The 26,107-nt window shown below is 35.4% G+C and overlaps 1 protein-coding gene across 1 annotated transcript in view; it reads right to left on the bottom strand.

Moving 5' to 3' along the window:
* Positions 1-17,273: 17,273 nt before the first annotated feature.
* The window catches only part of LOC118199401 (terminal nucleotidyltransferase 4B-like), a 106,016-nt gene continuing 97,182 nt past the window's right edge, over positions 17,274-26,107 (bottom strand). The window contains exons 10-11 of the mRNA XM_085809589.1: positions 22,380-22,515; positions 17,274-20,548 (exon numbers count right to left, since the gene is read on the bottom strand). Coding sequence (XP_085665715.1) covers positions 20,069-20,548; positions 22,380-22,515 — 616 coding nt within the window. The 3' untranslated portion in view covers positions 17,274-20,068. The remainder of the gene's footprint in view (positions 20,549-22,379; positions 22,516-26,107) is intronic.

Here is a 26,107-nt window from a genome sequence, read left to right as displayed (position 1 = left end):
TTTCAAAAAATTTCAAAACTTATTAATTTATCTTTTGTTACATGATTTGCATCTATAATGTCATATCTGTATCAATTTGTTCAGAAATTAGATACGTTAGTTTAGGTTAATTGAATATGGGAAAGCAACACGAAGGCTGCCTACCTAAAGGAAAGCATGCCTTTGTGGAGAACTTTTAGGAGAAATTGGCTCGTATTCACGTTTCACATGGGGGAAACAACGAAAACCAACCATGCGGCCAGCTCGATCGCCTGACGTCGAAGCTACGTCTAACTACCAGCATTCAACGGCCTTAACCTGTCAGTAGCTTGTAGTGTTCAGAAAGTAATTAATTTTACGTGAGAACCGTGTTTTGGAGGGAATCAACAAGATATTGGAATACTAAGCATGCATACAGGAATTCAGATGTGTACTACTTTTTAGTTCCCTGAATTTAATCCTCAGTGCGAATCTTCATTAATATTAATTAACTCAGTACGAATCTTCATTAATATTAATTAACTCAGTACGAATCTTCATTCCTAGCTTCATTACTTCCATAGAAAGCAATAGTAAATAGCTTGAGATCTGAAAATTTCGCATAACAGTTTGATACCTCATAGGCGATTTTAGCATTCTGAAAATGTAAATCATAAAAAACTGAAGAAATATTTCGCCATTCGACAAAGATGTTTACATTTTGAAATTTCAATGCGTTCCTGTATATGCAATTTTGCATTCAAAGAAAAAAATGGAGTAGCAATATAAATCATTGAACAACTGTTCCCTTTTTAGTCCAAGGTAAAAGTAGTATCTTATATCTCTAAGTGATAAAACTAAATTTTTAAATACATTAAAACTCAACAAAGATTTTATTTTCTAAAGCTCCAGGGTCTGCATGTCCATTTCTTTCTTGAACCAAAAACTATGAAGCAATTAAATAAATTAAACATCTTATATCCTGATGTAAAGGCAGATCAACTCCGGGACCGCAATTTTCAATCCCACATGGGAAAAAAAAAAAAAAAAAAAAAAAAAAAAAATCTTGATTCATGCATTGTAAATTTTTCTTAATGTTGTTCAATAATAATTTAGTGCAGTACAAATGCAGTGAGCAAATTCCATTTCTCCAGGAATGAATATTACCAGAGGCATAAAAGTATTAACACTCATTTTGGAATCCCAAAATGCTTTTTAAATGGCACTTGTAATAAATAAACTATTTAATTTGCTCTTCAACATCAGAATAATAATACTATTAAAAATGAAAATGAAGGTAAAATAACAGTTTTTTTTTTCTTTGGAAAACTGTATTCATCTACCTGCAGTGTGAAAGCGATTAGAGTACATTCCGCATTCTAACGCCTTGAGTGTTGGAACTAGATTGACAGGAAATCCTGAGCATTTCCCTGCCTGCCGACAAAAAGACCACTAATCACCCACTCGTTAAGGACTCAATTCGATAATTTTTCCTCCTTTCTATAACCGCTGAGCCAAGAGCCCGCAGTGAAGGTACACAACTGTTTCTTGAGCACACGGGAAAAGGGGAGTATATAAGGAATTTCTCCCACTTTCCTAGAGTGCCTTTTTGGTGTAGTGTTTCTGCACTCTGGGCCGGTATTCCAGAGATCTACGGTTCGATTCTAGGCGAAGGCGTTGCTAATTTTCCATCTCTCCGGCCTCAAAATACCTAATGTCTCTACAGGGAGAACATCAAATCTAGAATGGTAATTTTGAGATCGCCAAATTATCCTTAATGCAGCTATCGTATTTTACACTGACAACCAATAAGTATTTGGACACCTGTGATAGAAAAGAAAAACTAACTTTATGCAAAATCAACAGTTGGTAGAGCCTCCACGAGAGGTAATTACAGCGTGGACCTTCCGGGGCATACTTTGCACAAGTCTTTGTATGACAGCTAGTGGTATTTTCTTCCACTCGGCTTGGAGAAAACATAGAAGTTCCTTCACCGATTTTTCACAGGTAGTGCACCCCTGAATTCGGCGATGCAACTCGTCCCAGAGGTTCTCGATAGGGTTCAGGCCTGGAATCTGGGCAGGCCAGTCCATTCGATGAACTACATTGGCACCATACCAAGCCTTGGTTAACGCCGGAACATGACAACTGGCATTGTCGTCCTGAAAGTAACAGGGGTCCAACCCGTAAAACTGCCACAACGTAGGAAGCACATTGTCATCCAAAATAGTGCAGTAGGCATCGGAGTTGAGCTTACCATGAATGGGGACCAAGGGTCTCAGCCCATACCAGGAGAAACACCCCAGACCATAATTCCACCTCCGCCGAACTTGACTGTTGGCACAATGCATTCTGGCAGGAGACGTTCTCCAAGTAGACCCCAGACCCTGCCATCCTAATGGTAAAGGGTGAACCTTTATTCGTCACTCCAAAGAACCCGTTTCCACTGATCTACGGTCCAATTTCGATGTGCTTTGCACCACATTAACCGAGCAGCGCGGTTAGACTTTATGATTAAAGGCTTATGGGCAGCAGCACGACCATGAAAACCAAGCAGATGTGCTTCCTTATGGATGGTATTCATTGAAACAATACTCCCGGATGCCTGTTGAAACTCCTCGCGGATGAGGGCCATCGGTTGGGTGCGGTTCTTCCGAATTTCTCTGGACAGCACTCGTCGGTCTCTATCTCTCAGTTTCGTTGGTCTGCCGACTCGGGGCACATTCCGACAATCACCGCTCACCTTCCACTTCTTAATCACATAGGCCACTGTCGATTTTGGGTACTTCATATCGCTAGATATGTCCCTTAAGGATCGGCCACATTTGTGATACCCGATAATTGTACCTTTCTCGAAATCAGAGAGCTCCGAACTGCGAGGTATCTTGCATGCGACTAAAGCCGATGCTGTTTCCTACACGATATATACTAGCGGAGTCCGTGACGTACCTTAGGACCGCAGATATCGTCATTTGCATAGGTGTCCAAATACTTATTAAAGCATTTTATCTCTCCAAATTGGATAAAACAGTCTCTCGACTAAACAGCGTGATTCTTGAAGCGAACAAAAGTTTTATAGAAAATAAATTTTTGAGCTACTTGCTGCACCAACTAATAAAATCTTCTTTGAGGCAAAAACAGTTAGATAACTCTTAAAAGGCATTTTGTATATTTTTAGACATAACAGTAATGAATACTTGAAAATGAAGTCAAGTTTTACTTATCTTTTTGAATTGGCGTAGTCCGTCATGCGTTTCTGCATAAACTCATCCCACGAAGAAAATGTTCTTATAGTTGCTATCCGCTGACGTCTGGGGTTTCGTTGTTGTTTAGGCCACGGGTTCGAAATTCCTTTTCCTGCCACGCTTCTCTATCTTCCTTGACTTCCTAGGGAAAGTATGCTCTGGAGGTGATATTTTAGTTCCTTGGAGGCACGTCGTCCGTAGAAGCACGGAGTACCAGTTCTGTTTTCTGAATCAAGCTACCCTTTGTGGAAGGATACCAGACATTGTTAAAGGTCCGTTACTGAAGGAATTAAGAAAGACACAGAATTAGGATTTCAGATGTTGATGTAGGTAACCCAGAAGCTGGAATCTTCACAGGGAGCTATATTTATGGGCAAAAATTTACTGTTGAAATAATTCAGTTTGATGGTTATTTGACGGCTATATTTACTAAATTGGAATGTGCGCTGTGCACGGAAGAGAAAGGATCGATTTTGCAAAATTTTAAGAGTATCCCATCCATGTTAGTAACTCAGCCTGGTCCATGAGATTTTTGACTCGCTCGGTTTCCTTGTGCCCGCAAAACTAATACTTCAAGAGGCCTGGGAAATAAAATCGAATTGGGACGTATAGTCCTCCACAACATTATTCGAGCAACACCCCTTGAGAAAACAAAAATCGCTTAAAGGAGTTGCTAGAAAAAGCAAAATCAATTACGATCAAAGGATCTTGGAAAAATTAATCCTCTTTTTTTTATATTTTTCTCTATGTCAACTTTGTTGTGTTGTTTGCTAGAAAAAACGATTTATGTTGAAGTGAATGAGAGGATCTTGAGAAAAAATATTAATTTAATGAATCATCTATTTTTTTATTATTTTCATCTCTGTCTCAACATTGATGGGTTGGCTGGCTGGAAAAACGATTATGCTGCGAATCAGAGGATCTTGGAAAAAATTAGTTTAATGAAACCTCTATGTTTTATTTTCTCTGTATTTCAACTTTGATGGGTGGGGATATTAGAAAACGATTATATTGAAGTGAATCAGAGGTTCCTGGATAGAAATTAATTTAACGAATTCTATACGTTCTGTTCTCTCTTTCAGGTTTTCAAGATTATTTTTTGTAAACCAATCTTGAAAATTTGTATATATTTTTTGTAAATTTCAAAGAAATTTAGAAGTACGAATGTAGGACTCTGAGACACAAAAACGTAGAAATATTGATGCCGCAGATATTTAATAACTCAGAACGTAGATTCATATTGAAGAGGAAGCATTCTGATTGCGTAGTATGCTCAAATGTTAAATCCGTAGTGATTTTGGAAACTTGGCAGCCGAGTAATAATTAATATTCATTTTTATTACAACTGATACTTGTGGCCAAAATTTTCTTGGCACTCTAATCGTACCTATTTCCAGAATATTTATATTTTTAATACTATTCCGATAGAAGAGAGCATAGCGAAACGGCGTCGAAGCAGCACAGAAGTTAAAGCTGAAGTGCGCAGTTGTAGGTTCTGGGACTGTTGTTGGGCCGAAGGCCCTACCCCATGTAGAACAGCTTAGCTTTCGTAATTGTTACAACAAAGAACTAAAAAGAGATCGTATCTGACTGAATTTACCGAGATTTAATAGTAATTAGATAATTGAACATGGGACAGCACCCTACATTCGCAGACCAGAAAAGCCAGTTCGAACTGGTGATTTGGTTAGAAACACAGAAATAGAATGGCATAGTCAACTGGCTCATTGAGAGAGGTGAGGAGCAGCACTCCGAAAGTGAGATATAAAAGCCAATAATGTAATAGATACATAGTTATAACAAACACAAAAGAATACAATTTTATATTAAATAGTTGTTGACGACAGCCATTGGTCTATTACTATTTTATAAATCATTATAATCATAAGAACAGATTTTAATAACGTGGTTGTTTATAGACCTCTACCTCTCATGAAACCTTTTTGCAAGAAAATAGTAATAAGTCCTGAGCTGAACAATATTTTTACGGCTCTTGTATTGAATTAGCTATTTTTAAATAGAATTAATTAAAACTGTTTTATATTACCTTTAAATGCAACACGAGACTTATTTGAAGAGAAAGGCTACGCCGGAAAAATTAAAAATACAGGAGCACGCGCATTTAATAAATAGATATCTCGTAATTGTACGTTTTTGCTTTTCGGGAACAATCGAGAAAATACCAGAATATTGTCGTGAACATTTAAAAAGCTTATAAAAAGCGGGATCAAAACATCTCAGTTCAGTTGTTTATTGTCTTATTGCTGTTAACGATTGTAGCGGATTCGCGGTGAAATCGGATTAGCTTTCTCTGTTTTGAATTAAGTTCTGTTGAATGTTCAAGTAGTTTAAAATATAACTATTGTGAGATACTGCAATATTGTACGAATATCTGAGGAAATTTAAGCATTTTGTTTTATTTGCTGTGATAATAATAAATTTTATTCACTTTTTTTTATCTGACTTGTGCATTTAATTTATTACGAATTCGTACGCACGCAACACTTTTTGGTGTCAGAAGTGGGATTTTTGAATGCCAATCACAAGAGCGATGGAAGAACAGTTAAGACTCGTCACTGCTTTTGCTACATTCCAAGAAAAGATGGAAGATGTGCAAACATCCTTTAAAGAGGGACATGAATCCGTTAAATATGGAAGCCGTTCAAGAAAAGATGGAAGCTTTTAAAGATGAAATGAAAGTTATCCAAGAGGAAATAAAAAAAAGAACTCGCCTTCATAATAGGAAATAAATTTGAGGCTATGGAAGGTAGAACAGACTCGGTTGAAAGTAAAGTTGGAGAACAAGAAGGGAGAGTTTTTGCTGTGGAGGAACGAACTGAAGGAAGAGTTTCTGCCGTCCAACAACAAATCGAACAACAAATTGATGACAGGGTTTCTGCAGTCCCTAAAGAAGTTGACATCTTAAAGAAATGCATAGCGACAGAAGGAGGCAATTCTGATGGATTTAAGTTGTAAGGTTGGAATTCTAAGTTAATGTTGGAAGTGAGGAACCTAAGAACTGATAAGCGAATAATCGCTAGAGTTCGATGACAGGAAACAACAAGAGAGAAGGGTAACTAACCCTTTATTATTTCGATAAGATTTAACAAAACTCCGCCTGGGAGTGTACAAGTAAAGCCCGCCCTTTGGACTTGAACTTAAAAGACTAAGAATTAAACTAAAACTAAGATTAACTAAAAAAGTACAGCCAAAGCTACCAAGGTTCAATTAGAGTTGGCCCCTTAACTTATTTTACTACGAAGCTTAGCAAGGGCCTGAGTACGGCCGAGCGTAAAAACAGCTTTGAGAGAGAGAGCGGCCAAAAAGGCAGACGCGCGTAGTTCAGAAACTCTGATTCTCTCTCTGTCTCAGTAAGTAACTTCGAGGTTTAAATACCGCTCCTTCTCATTAAATATTCATCAAATTCCACAACTACGTTCTGGTCGGAAGTAGTAAGTTGAAGTTAAGAATTTGACAGGAAAGGAACTTTAACATAAAATTTAACTGTTAATAAAATTAACATAATCCTTACAAAGTTTTTATCCGTGCTTTCTCCTTCCTCCCTGAAGTTATCCACATATGATGGGAAGACTTATTGGCAAGTATATAAGACACAGTTTTTTATAGTGGCGGAAGCAAACGGTTGGGATTCCCAAAATAAGGCCTGCCATCTCGCCGCTTCTCTGAGAGCAGAGGCTGCGGATATTCTGCAAACTCTTCCAGAAAATCTGAGACTAGACTTCCAAACTAAACTGCTCAAAACAATTAAAGGATATTGTATTGTAAGTTTTATATAAAATAAGGATATAAGCGAAATTTTGTTGCCGAAAACGGAAGAAGAGAATCATAAATGCAAATTTTTCTGATTTTCAAACTGTGGAGTATGCTAATTTTGAGTTCGACGTCAAAACGTCGCTTCAGCGGCATCGAATGAAATTTGACTTTCAACTGAATAAAAGACAATGAAGACAAGGATGATCGGCATTCAGTGACTGCTTTGTTTCGATGAGTACGATGTCTCAGCGAAGTCATTTAACCGATTCAGAAGCTTGGAAAGTTGTTGGTAGGTTAGAAGGGGGCCAAACTCAAGCCGAAGTAGCGCAAGCCATTGGAGTGTGACAAAGTGTGATTTCCAGGATCTGCAACCGTGTTTTGGAAACTGGAAGTGCAGGCCGAAGACCAGAGCAAGGTCGTAGACGGGCAACAACGCCCAATAAAGATCGTTATTTAGTGTTGACGGCTCGGAGACACCAAAATATGAATGCTACTCTTCTCCAACAACACCTTCGCTCAACTACTGGCACCCCGGTTTCAACTCAGACTGTCCGAAACCGGCTCCATGGTGTAGGTCTGTATGCTCGCCGACCGATGGTATGTGTTAGACCATCAAAGCATCGTCACGACTGCAGGGAGTTGGCAACAGAGCATGTGACCTGGAAGAGAAATGAATGGAGCAATGTTCTTTTTTCTGACGAGTCCCGTTTTTCTGTTCATCCTGATAATAGGCGTATTTTCATCTGGAGGGACCGTGGCAGTAGGAATAATCCTGCGTTCGTGCACGAAAGTGTCAGATTTGGCGGTGGGGGAGTGTTGGTGTATGGTGGCATCTCCAATGACGGGCGCAAAGACCTCTACATCATTCGAGATGGACCTCTGACTGGTCGCCGATATAGGGATGAGAGCCTAAGACCTATTGTAGTCCCTTACGCTGCAGCAATTGGAGATGATTTAATTTTAATGGACGATAACTGCAGGCCACATCGTGCTAACCTGGTGGAGGATTTCCTTTTAGAGAAAGGAATCGTACGAATGGAATGGCCAGCGTGTTGTCCAGACATGAATCCAATAGAGTACGTTTGGACGCTCTAGAAAGACGAGTTGCTGGCCGCCAACCACCACCACAAACTCTCCAAGAACTGGAAAGAGCTCTTCTGGAAGAGTGGGACAGAATACCCCAACTCGTGATTAACAGCCTCATTGACTCCATGCCTCAAACGTGTTCAACGTTGCTGGCCGTCCGTGGAAACCATACCCCTACTGAAAATGATTTCTGAAGAAAACACCTCATCTTATTCTTTTTTTCTCATATGCAGAAATTGTGTTTTTTTTCCTTTTGTACACAAATGCGCAATAAAATGCATTTTTTCTGCCAAACATGTGTAATTTATTCTCATATAACCTACTACGTCTGTCGACCATGTATGAATCAGCCACAAGATCCACCTAAAACCGCAATATCCTTTAATTGTTTTAAGCAGTGTATATTCGGCGCACTGGAGCTGCGCTTCGGCGATAAATGTTCAAAAGACTACAGCCGGCTTCAATTAAAATCCCGTCAACAGAAGCCCACGGAAACACTCCAAGAGCTTGCCACAGATGTTGAAAAGCTGTTCCACCTCGCCTTCTCGGAATGCCCGTCAGAAACAAGAGAAATCCTGTCCCTGCAATACTTTATCGACGGCATCAGGGATCCTGAAATACAGAAAGCTCTACGAATGGCGGATGTTGAAGATCTGAAAAGCGCTCGAGTGTACGCCATGAAATTCGAGGCAGGCCAGCGAGTAACTCGTAGAGACTGCCACCCAGTCAGAGCTACTAAAGCCAGAGGACCAAATGGCTGCATGTCTAGATGATTTAACTCGACAACTCAATGCCTTAAGAAAGAATATTAGTGACAAGAAGCCGACCTTAAAATGTTGGAACTGTGGAGCTGAAGGACATATACGATGGAACTGCAGAACACCCAGAGGCACGGATGTTAAGACCGCTCCTAGCAAGCAGCTAATTAGTGGCCATCTCGCGAGCCAGAGGTTGCCAGATAATGAAAAGCTCCAGTTTAGAGCGCTTCAGATTTCTGCAGTGAGAGACGGCAGTAACGGACTTTTCATAATAGGACATATTAATGGAGTTCTCTACAATACAACACAGGAGCCAACGTTACCACCATCCGAAAAGATTTGGCTGAACAACTGGGAAGCAAACTTATCTGAACGCCGTTCTGCGTTACTCTCCAGACTGCGTCCGGTGAGAAAATCAATATCGAAGGATAGTTGAAAGTTAACATCACGTTTGGAAGTGCCGCTTACCATCACACAGCATATGTGGCCGATATTACAGATCCTTGCATACTCGGATTGGACTTTCTAAGGAAATAAAATTTTCCCTTGGACTTTAAAAATAACGAATTGCATTCTACATCTGACGAGATAGCGTTATTTGGAGTTAATGATGAAGAAGTTAAATCTGTCCATAAAATCACAGCACAAGACAATATCACAATACCCGCAAAAACCGAGTTTTTGCTTCCTGGGTCCATAGCCGAAAATAGAAATTTCCGCTACGGCATCATAGAATATCCCAATAGCTGTAATAGCTCGAAAGGAGTACTAGTAGCCTTAACATTCGTCGACCTACCCAAAACGGTTATTCCGGTGAGAGTCGTCAATGTAACTGAGAAAAGAAAGGTGAAGTGGTTGCTGCACGTACTCCAGTAACCAGCGTTGAAAGAAAGAGTAACATCCAAGAATCCGCGTCTTCAGAAAGCATTCCATTAGAGTTACTGCAGAATGCGCAATTAAACGATGAAGCGAGTATTGCTGCCGATCGTGTCATTTAAGATCTTCAAGATGTTTTCTCCCGCTTGTCTTCTGACGTGGGTCGAACCAGTTTGACGCGACATAGAATAGATAACGGTGATCATCCACCAATCAAGCAACATCCAAGACGTCTACCGATTGCTAAACAGGAAGAGGTACGAACACTTTCAAAAGATATGGAAGAAGGCGATATCATCAAACCTTCAGCAAGTCTATGGGCATCTCCCATCGTCCTCGTCAGAAAGAAAAACGGCTCAACAAGATTTTGCGTTGACTATCACCGGTTGAATGAGGTTACGAAGAAAGACAGTTACTGTCTTCCTATAACTGAAGACATTCTGGACACTCTTTCTGAAAGCAAGAGGTTCTTAACACTTGATTTAAAGAGTGGGTATTGGCAGGTAAAAATACATCCTGATGACCGAGAAAAGACGGCATTTACAACGGGACAAGGAACTTTGGCAGTTCAAGGTGATGCCGTTTCGACTGTGTAATGCACCGGCAACATTCGAACGCTTCATGGAGACTGTTTTAAAAGGTCTTTCCTACGAAGCCTGTCTGATATACCTGGATGAAATTATCATCGTCGGAAGGAGTTTTCAAGAACATCTAGAAAATCTTAGAAAGATGCTTCAGAAACTGAAAGAAGCCAATCTAAAGTTGAGTCCCGCTAAATGCAAATTATTTAGACAAGCAAGTGACTTACCTCGGACATGTCATCTCTGCTGAAGGTGTGTGCATGGATCCTGAAAAGGTATCAGCCGTTAAAGCCAGGAAACGTCCCGAAAATGTCCATCAGCTGAGAAGCTTCCTAAGGCTTTGCACCTACTATAGGAGATTCATGAAGGACTTTTCTTCCATCGCAAGACCTCTTCACAAGCTAACAGAAAGCAAGCAAAATTTTATGTGGACAAAAGAATGCGAGGATGCATTTAACAACTTATAAGGTATTTCTCCCGTTTTCTTAGCATGTCTTCGAAGTGTAGTGGTCTGCACGCTGAGCGCGTATTCTAGAGGTCCGGGGTTCGATTCCCGGCGAGGGCTTTGCTCATTTTCATCTTTCCTGCTTCCAAAAAATACCTAATGTCTCTACAAACGTAAAGGAAACTCTGCTCCAATCCTGATGTACCCTCAGTTTGACAGACTATATATTCTCGACACGGACGCAAGCAATGAAAGTGTCGGTGCTATTTTGTCCCAAGGAATAGACGGCCAAGAACGTGTAGTGGCTTACTGGAGCAAGTGCCTGTCTAAACCGGAGAGGAATTACTGTGCCACAAGGAAACAGTTACTCGCCATAGTCAAAGCCGTAGAACATTTTCAATCATTATCTATACGGCAGAAAATTCTTGCTCCGCACGGATCATGCATCATTGGCCTGGCTTTTAACTTTCAACAATCCTGAGGGTCAAATAGGCAGGTGCATACAGAGATTCCAGGAATATGACATCACTATCCGTCAGCAGAAGGGATCAACACACTGTCTAGAAAGCTGCCAATATTGTTCCAGGGTCGAAGCGAAATAAGAGTTGCTGACTCCGGTCGCACGACAAATTACATCAACATCAGCTGATCGAGATCCGTGGAGTGACAGGACAGAACAGGAAAGAGTGCAGGGGGCATCACAACATCGTCATAGACAAAAATGGTATTGCCCCAATGCACTAACCATTTCTGGCATTTATTGAGTATAAAGACAAAAGATTACATACTAGGTCATTACATTACACTGTTGACATAATAAATTACATTAAAGTAACAAGTTATTTAGATAATAAGAACATACATACAGATACATTAGGGTACCGGTAATTGAGGTACAGATATATTGGTGTATAGGAATCAAGGTGCAGATAACATGTTTCAATTAATTAGGTGTTGCAGTATGATATTTGTTGGTGTGCTTGGAGGAGTACATTAGCATTTGGGAAGATGGATGTGATGTAAGTTATAATGCTATGCTATTTTTGTGTTGGTGGCATCGTTGTGTGATTGTGCACATATTTCACTTTGCAGAGTGCACCGAGTTCATTGTGCATAGAGTTCAATGTGCACAGAATTGTGCGCAGCAATATGGAGAGTATTCTGAGCATCAGATAATAATGTAATGTTCAAAGTTCATATATCTGAAAGTCAGAGTTTAGAGTACTGGTATTGCGCTTTGGCAGTTTGAAGGCACTGTTAGTTGATAATGATCACTCACATAAATAGTGATGACTTAGGATGAGGAGCACTCCCTGTTGAATATCATATTTGAAACAAGTGAGTAGTCTAGATTGTGTCTATGGATAGTTAAATGGTGAAGCAGTAGATTGGGAGTTGTTCTTAAATGCAGGTGAACAAACAGTCATGATTCTTTGGACAGCTGTGTGGTGGCATTTAAATTGTGTTCGTTTTGTTATTTATGAGTGGCATAGTTCTCTACCTTGTTGTTGTAGCTTGGCTATGATTAGTTTGATGCTTTTGTCTGTGTGTTGATTTGTTCCCACTTGAGTAGGGTGTTTGACGTATAGGTTGGCGGTAAGTGGGCAATGAAACGTATAATGGTCAGGGTCGTCTCTTTCCCCACATACACACAAATCAGTAGTGATCATTCGGGGAGTGACAAAGAAGTCACGAAAGACCAGCTAGGAGACGTCGATATAAAACCCATAATTGATTTAATGGAGTCCTCAAGCAAAAAACCTACCCGGCCAGACATTTCGATCTATAGTCCAACGACAAAACAATACTGGCCTCTTTGGGATTCACTTCGCATTCGAAATGGCGTCTTATACCGGAAATTCGAATCGGATGATGGGAAGACTTTCCGATGGCAACTGATACTTCCAAGAACCCAGATTCCTGATTTCCTCAAAGAACTACGTAGCAGCCTTACAGGAGGTCACATCGGAATAATGAAGACCATACAGAGAGTTCGTGAGCGCATCTACTGGAATAATGCAAAGAATGATGTGCAAAAGTGATGCCGATCTTCCGATGCCTGTGCATGACAGAAAGAACCAAAGAAACACATCTGAGGCAATCTATGTAGGAGCACCTGAGCATATCGCCTTTGACATATCGGGACGCGTAATGGCAAACCGCACATTGAGTTGATCATTGTTAACGAATTTCGTTTACTGCGCATGCTCAATGGTGTACCGTTGGCCTGGCGACTAAGCATAAGCAACTATTACACAAGCAAGTTCATCATGTAGGTCTTATCGACTATTTACAATTACAATACTACAGAAATTTTTTGTGCTTAATGCATTTGCTTCTGTTTCATTTCATTTTGGTTTATTTTGTTCATAAACATTATATTTAATATCAGTTATTTATAATAATTTCCTTGACTTTAATTCAGCAATTTAAACTGGATTTATTCTTTAATTTGTTAAAGTATATACAAATGGAACATATAGTTATTTACAATATGCAAATGCTTTTATTCCTCACAAGTATATTCAATAAAGATTCAGCTAATATATCCTGTAATGTTTCCTATTTTGCAATCATTCTTAAAAGAAACTTAGTAGCAGTTTAAAATCAATAGTTACCCTCTAACTAATAAAGAAACTTACAACCTAACAAGTTTTAAAACTCCAAACTGTTCACGCCGAGATAACAGAATATTGACCACACACCATATTTATCTCCTTTTAAAATTGTACCAATGTCGTAATTATGCCGAGTTCTCTTCTGGGCATGCGCAGTATGCGAAATTCGTTTAACATTGATCAACTGAATGTGCAGTTTGCCATTACGCTATCGGGACCCATGCCACAAACTTGTGATAGCAATAAATACATCTTCGTTGTTATTGATTACTTCCCCAGGCTGCCTGAGGCATATCCTATTTCTGATCAAGAGGCTGTCACAGTAGCACTGGTAAATGATACAGCACTGGATTTCAGGTTCGGAGTGCCTCTTTAGTTACATTCCAATCAGGGAAGGAATTTTACCTCAGCCGTAATCAAAGAACTCTGCAAGCTACTCGGCATTTACAAAACCGAAATGACGCCTTTACATCCCCAGTCGGATGGCATGATAGAGATGTTTAATCGAACCATCCTTAACAACTTCTCATCAGTGGTTTCCAGAAACCAACGGGACTGGGACAAGAAGTTACTACTATTTTTACCGGCTTACCTCAGTGCTGTCCATGAGACTACCGGCTATTCTCCATCTTGGATGCTCTTCGGTCGTGACCTTCGTCTGCCTTGTGATCTTTTGTTTGGTCACCCTCTGGATGTGCCTTCATCGCCTGAGAAATACATTCAAGATCTCCAGGCCCGGTTTGAAGTGATGCACAATTTTGTACGAGAGCAAGTCAGTTTGGCGACAGAGAAGATGAAGACCCGATACGACACAAGAGTTACTGGACATCAATTCAATGAAGGAGACAAGGTGTGCTTGTGGAACCCGATTCGAAGAAAAGGAATTAGTCTTAAATTACATTCACCTTGGGATGGTCTTTATACAGTCCTAAACAGACTGAATGAAGTCGTGGTTCGAATTCGTAAGCCATCGAAATCTAAACCTAAAGCCATTCATTACGACAGGTTAGGTCATTACTATGGCCATAGCACGTAGTGTAAATTATTGTAAATAGTGTTAGACCATGGTCCTTTTTGTTTCTAAATGTATATTTCATTTGATTTGTATTTAGAATTGATAGTATTTGAATTGTTTTTAAATTAAAATTACTATTATTGTTTATGTTGTTTGTCATTGTAATGTAATACTTATTATTGCATTGATGCCTCAGTTGCAAAATTGCCTTCCTGTTCAAGGCTTGCACTGCCCGGGTCGTGCAGTCCTTAGGAAGGGGGCAGTGCTATGATTTTTGTATTGAATTAACTACTTTTAAAGAGAATGAATTAAAATTGTTTTATATTACCATGTAATGTAGCACAGGGCGTTTTTTTAACGTTTTGTGTGTTACCTTTTTTTATTAAATATCACGTTCTTTGCAATTAAACCATAAAATTCAGTTCAATAGCAATGTTGCAAAATAATTTTAAAATCAGCATATTTTTAGGACTTCCAATACACAGTTCTGCATGCTGGAGATAAAGTCCCCCCCTTCCATGGAGTGTTGCCATTGCTTGCTTTTAAATCGTTGAGTTTGTTACTCAAAAATTCATTAAAGTTTTACAAAATATGAAATCGATCCTAAAACAAATTCCAAATTTGATCTTCCACATGCCTATATTCGTAGGAAGATTACATCATTCGAAATTTGATGGCTCTATGTACCATTATTTTATCACATTGTGAGAAATATACATATATTTATGCAGATTTTTCATTATTTAATTTCTCCAAACATAACGCAGGACTCTTAACATTTGATTGCAACAGTTTGAAAAGTGAAACTGACATTTATAATGATTCAACGCAAAACGAAAATAATAGTCCTTCAGGGACAAAGCACCTTTGGACTAATAATTCTCTCTGTGCAACTAATGTCTCATAATTATGATAACTTATTTAAATCGCTGCAAGTTTAGTGTTATTTTTTCAAACATGAGTATTTATTTTTATTCGGCAACATATGTCAAAAATAAGATATATTACTTATACTTATCAAAGATGTTTATTAGTCAAGGCATAAATCGTGATAAGTATAATTACTACGAGCTTTGACCAATACACACTTCTGATTAACTATACAGTAAAAAGTCTGCAATCCGGACTCGTCGGGGCTTCGGTGATTCTGGATTACAGATCATCAAATTAAATCTGGTAAGATGGCATGCAGAAATTATACAATTAAAAATATGAAACTGTAATTTATGAAATAAAGAGCAATTATGATCTAAAGGGTATCAAAATTTACACAAAAAAAACTTAATATTTATTTGTTTACTTTATTAAACATTTCTTTCAATGTAAGTTGTTTCATTTTTTTTTACTAAACATCCATGCGTAAAGCATACAAAAAAAGAACAAGTTTGTGGCTTTGAGGTCCGGATTACAGACTTTATACCGTATTTGTGTTCAACTTTTGATTTTATGCTGCTACATGATTTCAGGTAAAATAGCTTCTTAATTTAAATGAGTTCGGATTTATCTTAATTTTTTATGATCTATAGCCTGCCTTCATGTCTTAAATCGTCTGTTTAATTATTGTGTACAAATAAACGTCCAAGTCCTTAAGTGCGAAGTTTCTTTCGTTAACAAGAGTTTCTCAGCAATTAAATTTGATAAAATCAGTAATAACTTTTAATGGAATTAAAATTTCTAGTTATTCATATTGAAAACATTCTAAAAATAAAAATCTCGTTTCTTCACATTCTACTGAAAGCACAGTATTTTCCATATTTATAAACGATGAGAATTAAATATGAAAATTTAAGTTCAGTTTAGCCGTAAGCCTGTCAAATGGACATTAAGAATGCATCCTTAAACTTAGCGAGGACAAAAGTATCCCTACTGCAGTGACGCCACGAAATTGCATGCCTGCCGTGGCCTTGAGTTAGTTCTAGGGGTGTTGGTTTGACAGAGACAAGGAAATTCTTTCTCTTAGCCCAGAGAGAAAGAAAAAAACAGATTAGATCGAAGATAAGATAACAGACAATGAGTTGGCTGAGATGAGCTTTGGGAAATTGTCTCAGCTCTAAATATAACAAACATAAGATAAAAGAGAAATTTTCACTGAGCTCCAGGAAACTCTCTCAGTCCTCAGAGAAAAAGTCTTAGGGGGAAAAAAACCTTATTTTGTTCATTAACAATATTTTCTTAAGGCATCATTATTAATGAACAAGAAGAAAGTCTTTTTCCTAATGAGATTTTTTTTTCTTTCTCCTCTAAGAGAGTTTCCTCGTGAGATTCAAGATCTTAGCCAATTCAATATACCCTTTTTATAGAAAGGTCATACATATGTAAGTCAGTGAATGAGTAACTTCTATTCATTCCAAGAAGTTTAAATACATTTACAACAATACCTTACATTAGAATAAGATTCCATTATAAGTTAAAATAATTAAGCAAAGAGGCTTAGATATTTTTTCTAAAATTATATATAGAAAAACTATTATTGAAATTAATGTGCATCAAAAGAGTTATAAACTATTCAAGTCTAACAAATAAATGAAATGAAGAATCTATTATTGTGATTCTTATGTATATTTTTTTCCTTCAATGATAGGCTTAAAATTACCGTTGTTGGTGTCTGACATTTTACTTCACAGTAATGTCTGGAAAATATTGCACTCGTTTTGTCCGACAGCATTTTCATCCTAACAGGGACAGGTTGAATATTACAACACTTTTGAGTTTATACATGGGGTTTGAATTTTGGGTTAATTTTTGAACCATAATAAAGTGGTTTATATTTGGAAATAATCGGTACTTGGAAATGGTTCATTAGAAATCTAAAAAACTACAAGAATGGCAACTTCCCTAACATTTTTTAACAACAAATGATAGTGACACGAATTTGAGAAAATGGATAAAAATCAACCCCAAAAAGTATAGCATGAACTTGGATTTCTTAATTTATTTTTATTCACTTTTTTAAATCTGTACAATTCAAATTTATAGTCAGTACATATTCAGATACATTACATCTTGCATACAGCCTAAAAAATGAAGGCAAAACAATGCAGCATCTGCCAGGTAATGTGATGCTGTAATAACACCATAACATTGGGCTCACACGTCCAGTATTTATATAATTCTTAGTCATGTGCAATAGTGTTTGCATACAAACATTAAACTATGGAATCATGTAATGAATCATGTAACAAATATATAAACAAATCAAATACATAAAATGCACAAATAACTTAATGAACAGACAAAAAACTAGATCACAAAACACATATGGCAAACATTTTTACACAGAACTTCTGACAATGACCATATCACATATAAATGAGCATAATTAAATAATTAAACACTTGACTAAAAATGAGTATTCAGTACAGGCACAGAGGTCAAAGCAGAATGTTCATTTAGCGAAAATTAATAAAATTACGATGGAAAATTTATTAATAAAAGAGACCAGATAAAAAGTTCACTGACGTCATTAAAATTCATATAAACAAAGTTTAACTACCGGGATTTTGTTAAAGCTCACAAACAAAATCTAAATTTTATCTAAGACTGCATGCTTTTTCTGTAAGAAATTTGAAGATGTTTTAAAACACCAGACTTCAATATGCTTAGAATTTCAAAGATTCCAAACAGTCAATATTTGAACACTTCTGGACAAGTATCTCAAATCTACATTTAAAAAAATATGAAAATGACATACAGAAAATATTTAAGATGTTTCAACTCCATGACAATGAAACAAATTCACGAGATGAGAATTAATATTACAAAATTTCCATAAAATGCAGGTCCAATGAAAAAGAGATCACTTCCATAAATCTTCTAAAGTCTAACAGTCTGTAGTTAAACTTTAAAAGCGTAATTAAGTTGGTTACTACACAGGCCAAAATTACAATATAACATCTAGAGAATACAGTGAAACGGAATGAAAACTTACACGAGGCTATTTAATCTAAATCAGAGCAATTAACAACAGGAAATCTAAAACTACATTATTTTAAAATAATTTAAAACACCTTACAGGTTTTTAAAATAAGCAAAATTTTCTGTACATTTATTACCTCCAACAATAGCTAAGTACCATATTAAACACATAAAAAATCAGATTAAAGGAAAAAAAAATAAAAATAAAAAAATAGATGCAACCCCCTCACAAAAAAGTGTACCCAAAGGACCACATCTGATTGTTGGATGGACAACTGTACATACCTATGCTGATTGTGAAGACAGATATGCTTACATGTCTGAGGCATCACAAAATACTATTCTAGGTAAAATGAAAAATTGTTTTCCTCATCAAGTTTTTGAAAATATCTAAAATAATACTAATGCATTTTCGTTACTAAATTAACATGTTTATGAAGCATGTCATTAAAAAATGCAACCTTAAAAATTTTAAAAATACGAGGAATAAGAGCTCCACATTTACTTAGGAGTGGCTCTCAAATAAAAGAGGATGAAATATATTTTGCCGAGTTTAAGATAAAGCCTAAACTTGGTCTGTAAAATGCGTTAATAACATCATGCAATAAATAGAAAATTTCTTAACAAAATATTAAATATACACTTTTAAACTTTTTTACAATGTTCCCAAAATTTGACTTGATAAATTAAACATTTGAAACAGCACACAATATATTAGTTACAGGATTAATTGAAAAGCACACTTAAAATCAGTCACTTAATTTACATGACTTTCTACAACATGAAACTCAAGCCAACCCAAACATGCACTAGTTTTTCCTCTTTTTTTTTTCTTTTTCTTTTTTATGCACATGCAAAAAACACCATAAATGAAATATCTAGAAAGCTGAAAGTACAGAATAGAAGGCACTTTGACATAAACATGGATCTCCTCTCTGTAATTTTTTTTTTTTTTCATTTTTTCCTTTTTTGTCTTTAGGTATTATAATCATGAATGACATTCAAAACATTATATAAAATGTCTCAAACAGCATGAAAAAGAATCGAAGCTTGTATTCAAAGTAGCATTTGAGATATTCATTTAGAATATAAGACAAGAGAGTTGTCAGCACACTCAGCAAAGTATTCCATGAAAATACAGTCAATTAATTTATGTTACCATCAGAAATGAGCACTAGGCATTTGAGCCATGATATCAACCACAAAATTACCTATTACATATACTCTTGGTAGCATTTAATGTTTTCATATGGCACATATTTTGTACACTATTGAAATACACACACATACACAAATATATTTACACACACTTTTACAGAAATATGAAATTTTCACAGGAAAAAGAAAAGTCATTTGAGACTATTTGAATCAACATGGACCCAAGAAAGGTACGGCAGCTCTTAGCTGCTTTCAAAAATCCAAGTAACAGCTGCGTCATAATAGAATATTTTCTTTTAGCAAGTTTATAATGTCTTAACAAACTGGAAAAATCTCCAATGTCTCATCACAGCTAGAAAGTTATAAACAAAACAGGCAATGTCATGTTAAAGAGCATGTGGTGCTAATCATGTTTTAGAAAAGTTGATCATGCACAATAGCACTTAATCACAGAATATTTCACATCATTGTGCTGGAATGGAACACTGGTCTTCCTTGCAATGAGTACCAGAATCAATACAGTCCATGCTTATTATGACAAATGTCCAAACCTCATGCAAATAACATCTCTAACGACCGATTTCCACTTGCTCTTATAAGTGGTTGGAAGACTAGAGGTACTATGTATTTAACTATATGCTACCGTCCCATTAATACTTGACCATCTTTCCTTGTCGATATGTTGGCATTTACAGAATCTTTGCGATTTCCAGATTTCTTTTTATTGTGATAACTATGAAAATGAATACCAGAATTCAAGCCAGAGCTATTTTCACCAGTAACAACATGACCATTACTCATGGGACCTGAGGTGTAATTCTGAGATGTTGATGGCAGATATTTCTTATGCTTTAACCACACGCCATTCATTGAGTTAGTCTTTGTATCTGTCCTGAAAGGCTTCGTTTTTTCACTAGAACTTTGGAAATGATTATCCGATGAACTGTTATAATGTACATAAGAAGTGGCTGACCTTTTGTCTCCATATGGCAAAGACAAGGTTGTTGACACATCATTTACAGATTTTGGGACCTTTGTCTTGTTTGCTTTGTTATGAGTACAGCCATCTTTTTCTAACTCTGGCTTGTTCACCAGAATATCGGAAGTAACATCAGAATCCTGAAAATAAACACGGACAAGTGAGACAAAGTGACAAAGCTTAAATCAAAAGTGCTGCCAAATAATAAAACATAAATATAACCAAGAAAGAAACAAATAAGTATGCCCACAATACATACTAAAATTCTGCAAACTCATCAGTTTTACACATATGTTTTGTGAAATTTTCCTTAGGATCACATAATGAGAAATGGCTCTTGTATTAATTAATTCCACAGTTAATACAAAATCATGAGAAATGTCAAGCAATATTATTAGCACTGATATAAAACACATTTGAAAGAACCAAAATGTATCATAAATCATAATGCTATATTTTTATTCTTTAAAAAATGCTTCATAATATCCTATGATTGAGGAAATTAATAATTTGAAACAATACTAAAATCAATACAGAAGCAGCAACAAAACGTTTATAAGCATTCTAATACTGATTTTCATTTTAACTCTTAAGAGAAGAGGCACCTTTAAAATAATTAAAAAAAAGAGTTTGTGCTTTTATATCAAAATCCAATTTCTTACCAGTATTTTAAAACAACCCCCCCCCACACAAACATACACACACACACACACAAAAAAAAAAGATATAGAAACAAAGTTATCGTAAAACATAATTTTAAGCTTTTGCAATTTAAAGTTCAGATAGTTTGTTCATATTTCAGCAGACTTCTCATATGAAAAACTTTCAACATCCACACTTATCCGAGGATTTGAACCTGAGATACTGTAACCGACTTCACTGCCACCAAGCTCTTCAAAGCCTTCATAATCAATGGGACATTAATAGTGTGGAAGTAGAAAGATAATTCAGTATCTAAATTTATCTGTAGAAGAAAAAGAATCAAAGAGAATATTCAGATTAAAGCTTTCAATTAATTTTCCCCCTTTATTATTGCAGTAGTCTATTTGGATATTGCAGGTCTGAAGAATATTACATGAATTATTTATTTATTTTTTGTGAATAAATACAATTTTCATTTTGATTTTTTAAGTATAAAAATTTCCATTTTTTGGGTGAAAATCACATATTCCTGATAATTATACATAGTTAATGAACTTTGACAACAAACTACATTTTTATATTTCTCTATTATTAAGTAAAAATGCATATTTACAGGGTATGAAGTCAATTACATCTTTACGTTACCTCATAATTATAATTTTCTTGCTTGCGTGCATGATGTTTCTGATATAAGTGGTCAGAATGACAAAAAATTTTGACTAAGTCCCGTGCGAGTATAAAATGATTAATTACTGTGCTTCTCACTTAAACAATTCAGAAATAAATTTTATTTTAAAAAGTAGGGGGTCTAAAAAATTAAAAATATAATTCAATTATTTATAAGTAATTACATTTATTTATTCAATCATAAAGTAGGTTATTTTAGTTTCATATAATTTTCCTATTTTGAAAAAATATCATCTAGAAGTAGCGATTTTTTAATCTATCATGCTGAACATGCTGAAGACATTTTATTTAAAAGCTTTTAGTATCTGGAATATAAATAACAGAGCACATATAATACAGCTATTCAATAAGATAAAATTTCATGATCATAAACCAACTATAAAGATCGCGAGCTCGAAAAAGTGATGTATTTATGATATATTTTGATATTTTAAAGGTACTTGGCCCTTTACATAGTTAGAGCATAAAGGCTAAAATTTTATACAATCTTTAGAAACCTGAAATGTAAAAAATGTTGCTAAAATGAAAATTAATGTTAAATATCTGTCCACCACAAACATAAAAATGGCAACTTGTTACTATTGGAAATTGATTATAATTAGAAATATTTTATAAAACTAATACTCTGAAATCAACACTCACTGTGTCACTTGCCATGCTAGAAGCAGAACTGCTGGAACCCATGGAGATACAAGAAGAATGTGTAGAGGAGTGACTATCAGAAGAACAAGAGCTACATCCTTCGTTCTCTTGAAGAGTGGTCCCATTCATTTCACCACTATTACAAGATAAAAAGACAAAATGGGCAGAAAATAAGCATGCATAAAAATATCTATATTCTATTTCATTTTAATAAATTTTTCCTCTTTTGATAACGATGTAAGCTTACTTGTTCATAAATTCAGTACACATCACACATTATCATTAAACGGATAGCACATAAAAGATTTTCAAAACTTGCACTCCTTTTCTACAGTAATCACCTACTCTTCATGTAAGAAATAATTAAGATTTGCAAATTAAACAAGATTTTTTACTCTAATAAAAAGTCTTAACGATATTCCAGCATTGGATATTTGTAACTGCACTGTTCTAGCAACTTTCAGAGTTTTGCTATTTACACATTCTATTCAGTTAATTGGTTATGATGAAGCATACATGGAGCATCTGCTTTAGGACAGATGCATTTGTAGAGAAATTCCCTTACTCATGCTGCACACAAGCTCCATGTCACTTACCGGCTTATCACTTTTCAGCAGCCTTATCAACTTGGCAACCAATAGCATGCTGTGTTTAGCTTAAGGGTAGATATTACTTAGAAACATAAATGTGTATTTTAAAAATCCTTCTTTACGATATTTCATGCAATATTTTGAAATTAGCAGCTTCACTTCAGGTTAGCAAAAGCATCTTTCATTACTTTTTTTAACACAAGAATGCTTCATATGAAATTAAATGAAATAGAGTGAAATACTTTGAAGAGGGTGGAAGCAATTTTTCTTAAATAATAAAAGTGAACTTTCACGGTTTATATAATTATGGCATTTTCAAACTATTTAAAATAGTGACAGCTTCAAAGAATCAACCAAGATTAAATAAATGCTGAATGGAATAGCAGAAAACTAAGCATTTCTTCTATGAGTACAGCCAGGAAAATAGAACTGAAAATGGCTACACAGGAGGTTAAAATTGTAGAACATTCCTCAAAAGTGAAACTCATTTTAAGCAATACACAAAAACATAAGAGGCTATGAAAAAATTTTTTAGGGAGTTGCTAAATACTTCACTTTCATATGATATAAGCTATATTGCAGGAAAACTTCACACAATTCTAACAAGTCTAGGGAAAATTTACGCACTTTTTAGAAAAACAATTTCTTTAAAATTTAAGGATATATTGAATTAAAAAAAAATAAGTACAAACACTGCTCTTATAAATTTAAGAGCCAAAAATTAAAAAATTGTTTGGTGAAAAGAATAAAGATTATAACACACATTAGCTCACCGTTTAATACAATCAAAGCAGTTATGATTAGCAGGAGCTCAAATCATGTGCGTTAAATATGCATAAAATTGTCAATAGAACTTGCACAGGATATAAACTAATGCATATGTGAACTGTAATCTGCTAAATTGATAAAATAATGAACAAATTTAATTTGAAATACATCTAAAAACCACTAGGAACAAAATTTAAGAAAAAGGTCTTTGAATTTATAGTAAAAAGAACGCTATAAAGATCATGCAGACTATAAATTTTGTAAATATTCCCTAGTATTTACAGAAGAAAGATTATTCAAAACATCATAATTATATTAAACTAATGCCTTAAAAAACAGAATGTACTGATGCAGGCACAATGGACACAAGAATAGGTTAACAAATCATACATGAAAAGGTAATACCAAATTGACCTAAATGATCCCAAGACAAAGACAGTAAATAAGGAGATCTAATTTTCACACTGGATTTTGAGCCCCAACCTTTTCAAATTGACAGAAAACAATCTTGATGGTCTTGCACAAGACAGAAACTTGAATTTAAAATTATTATTATGAATACCATATTTATTTCCTCCCCAGCTTTAGCAATAAGTTCAGAAAAATTAAAAAATATTCATATAATTTCCTCTTTCTTTTACCATACAAAGTTTTTTCAACAGTAAATTTATCGCTAAACTGTATTTCACTGATCATTTTTACTTCTGCTCAGTGTATTTAATTTGCATTTGTATTTCATCTATTTATTAATTGAAATGCATTTTGTGCCAATTCTTCATTAAGCTACCTGGACAGGGCAGAGGTGTTCTCATACTCAAGGAACTTTCCAAATGGGTTTTCATCTCACTTCTATTATTTAAACGTTAGCTCACTATAGCCTTATCTACTGGTGATGAGTTCCATCTTTTGAAATCTGTGTTTTCGGTTAGCCTTCTTTCTCCCTTGTTCTTCCGAGTCCCTCCACTGTGGCAAAGAACCATTCACGTGATGTGCCCCCAGGGCTTTATGAGGTAACTGAGCCATTTTGTCTCTGGCCAAGAATACTGCTTTAAGTTCTAGAAATTGAATTAGAGCTTAGTTTGGAAACATCCTATGTATTAGAATTTTATTTAGAACACAAACGTATCGCTATCAAAATTATTAGTTGGATGGGGCAAATGGATATACGTTGCAATTTTTGCAGAAGCAAGTATTTAATACATGACTAAACTAAAATTATATAAATAGCTAAGAAAAAACACTGATTTGCTAGTGCAAAAGCAGAGAAAAAGACAAAAATTTCAAAAGTTGCCTCCCAAATAGTGTTTAAAAATTTGTATATCAAAATATTTTAGTGTTTATATTTAAAAAAAATTCTATCCCCTTTTTCTGCAGAATTGTCAATGACAAAATGACTACAAAGGAAGCTTCAGTTCTTCTATCTAAATCAAATGCTACATTTGTTTCTCAACAAGAAAAGAAACATATTACACATATTGTTCACATTCCTTGAAAAAAAAATCTGAATGATAATCTGATGAATGAAAAAAATCTGAAGCTACTGTTCTTTTTGACAAAATGAACACTTCCTAAATGCAATACTTGCATCAGCAAAATACTAATAGTAACTGTAAGAAAAAAACCTTTTATTTTAAAAAAGAAGCTCACCGGCAGCTAAACAGTAAAGTTAGCCGGTTCAGCTAGGTTCAAATCCTGGCAAACAAGCTGGCTGCATGGGCATTTCCCATGAAAGATTACGAGCCAACTTCTGTTCGAAAGTTCTCCACAAAGGCACCCCATGGGCAAATAGCTTTCATCAATCTTAATAAACTAACCACACTGATCTTGAAAATTAAAATGCAGATTAATTATCAAAAAAGTGAAATCATTTAAAAAGCATTTTCTTTTTTTTTTTTTTTAAACTTGAAACACTACTTCCTAACCTTTTTAAGTTATGGTCAAACAGTATCACCTCTCTTGAATGTAACTTGTAGACAAATGCACATAAAAACTTTCAGGCATCTGTTTCATCTGCACTGTCTGAACAATTAAAAGTCATAATGAATTTTGGAAATGATAAATATATCTCATTGGCTAGCAAAACAATGCAGAATACTTTTGCACTTGTGAAAAACTGCTAAAAAGTATGATGTTTATGAAAACCATTAGTTACACCTAAATTTTGTTTTCGAATTTTTTTTTTTTTTTGTCATTTTGATATACCACAACGAATTAACTGTAACTAATTTTCCATTTACAAATATGTGAATTATAAAATGTTTTCTTCATAACAGTTTATAGGAAATAGTGACTAATAAAAAACATTCCCTTAATGCAAAATTTTATAAAATCAAATTAATACACAATATGAATATCTCTAGGATAAGCAAC

The sequence above is a fragment of the Stegodyphus dumicola genome, chromosome X2 (assembly GCF_044657685.1).
Source record: "Stegodyphus dumicola isolate Sdum_Otavi_A_Nest chromosome X2, ASM4465768v1".
Classification (NCBI taxonomy): Eukaryota; Metazoa; Arthropoda; class Arachnida; order Araneae; family Eresidae; genus Stegodyphus; species Stegodyphus dumicola.
This window is presented reverse-complemented; position numbering and strand designations above follow the sequence as displayed.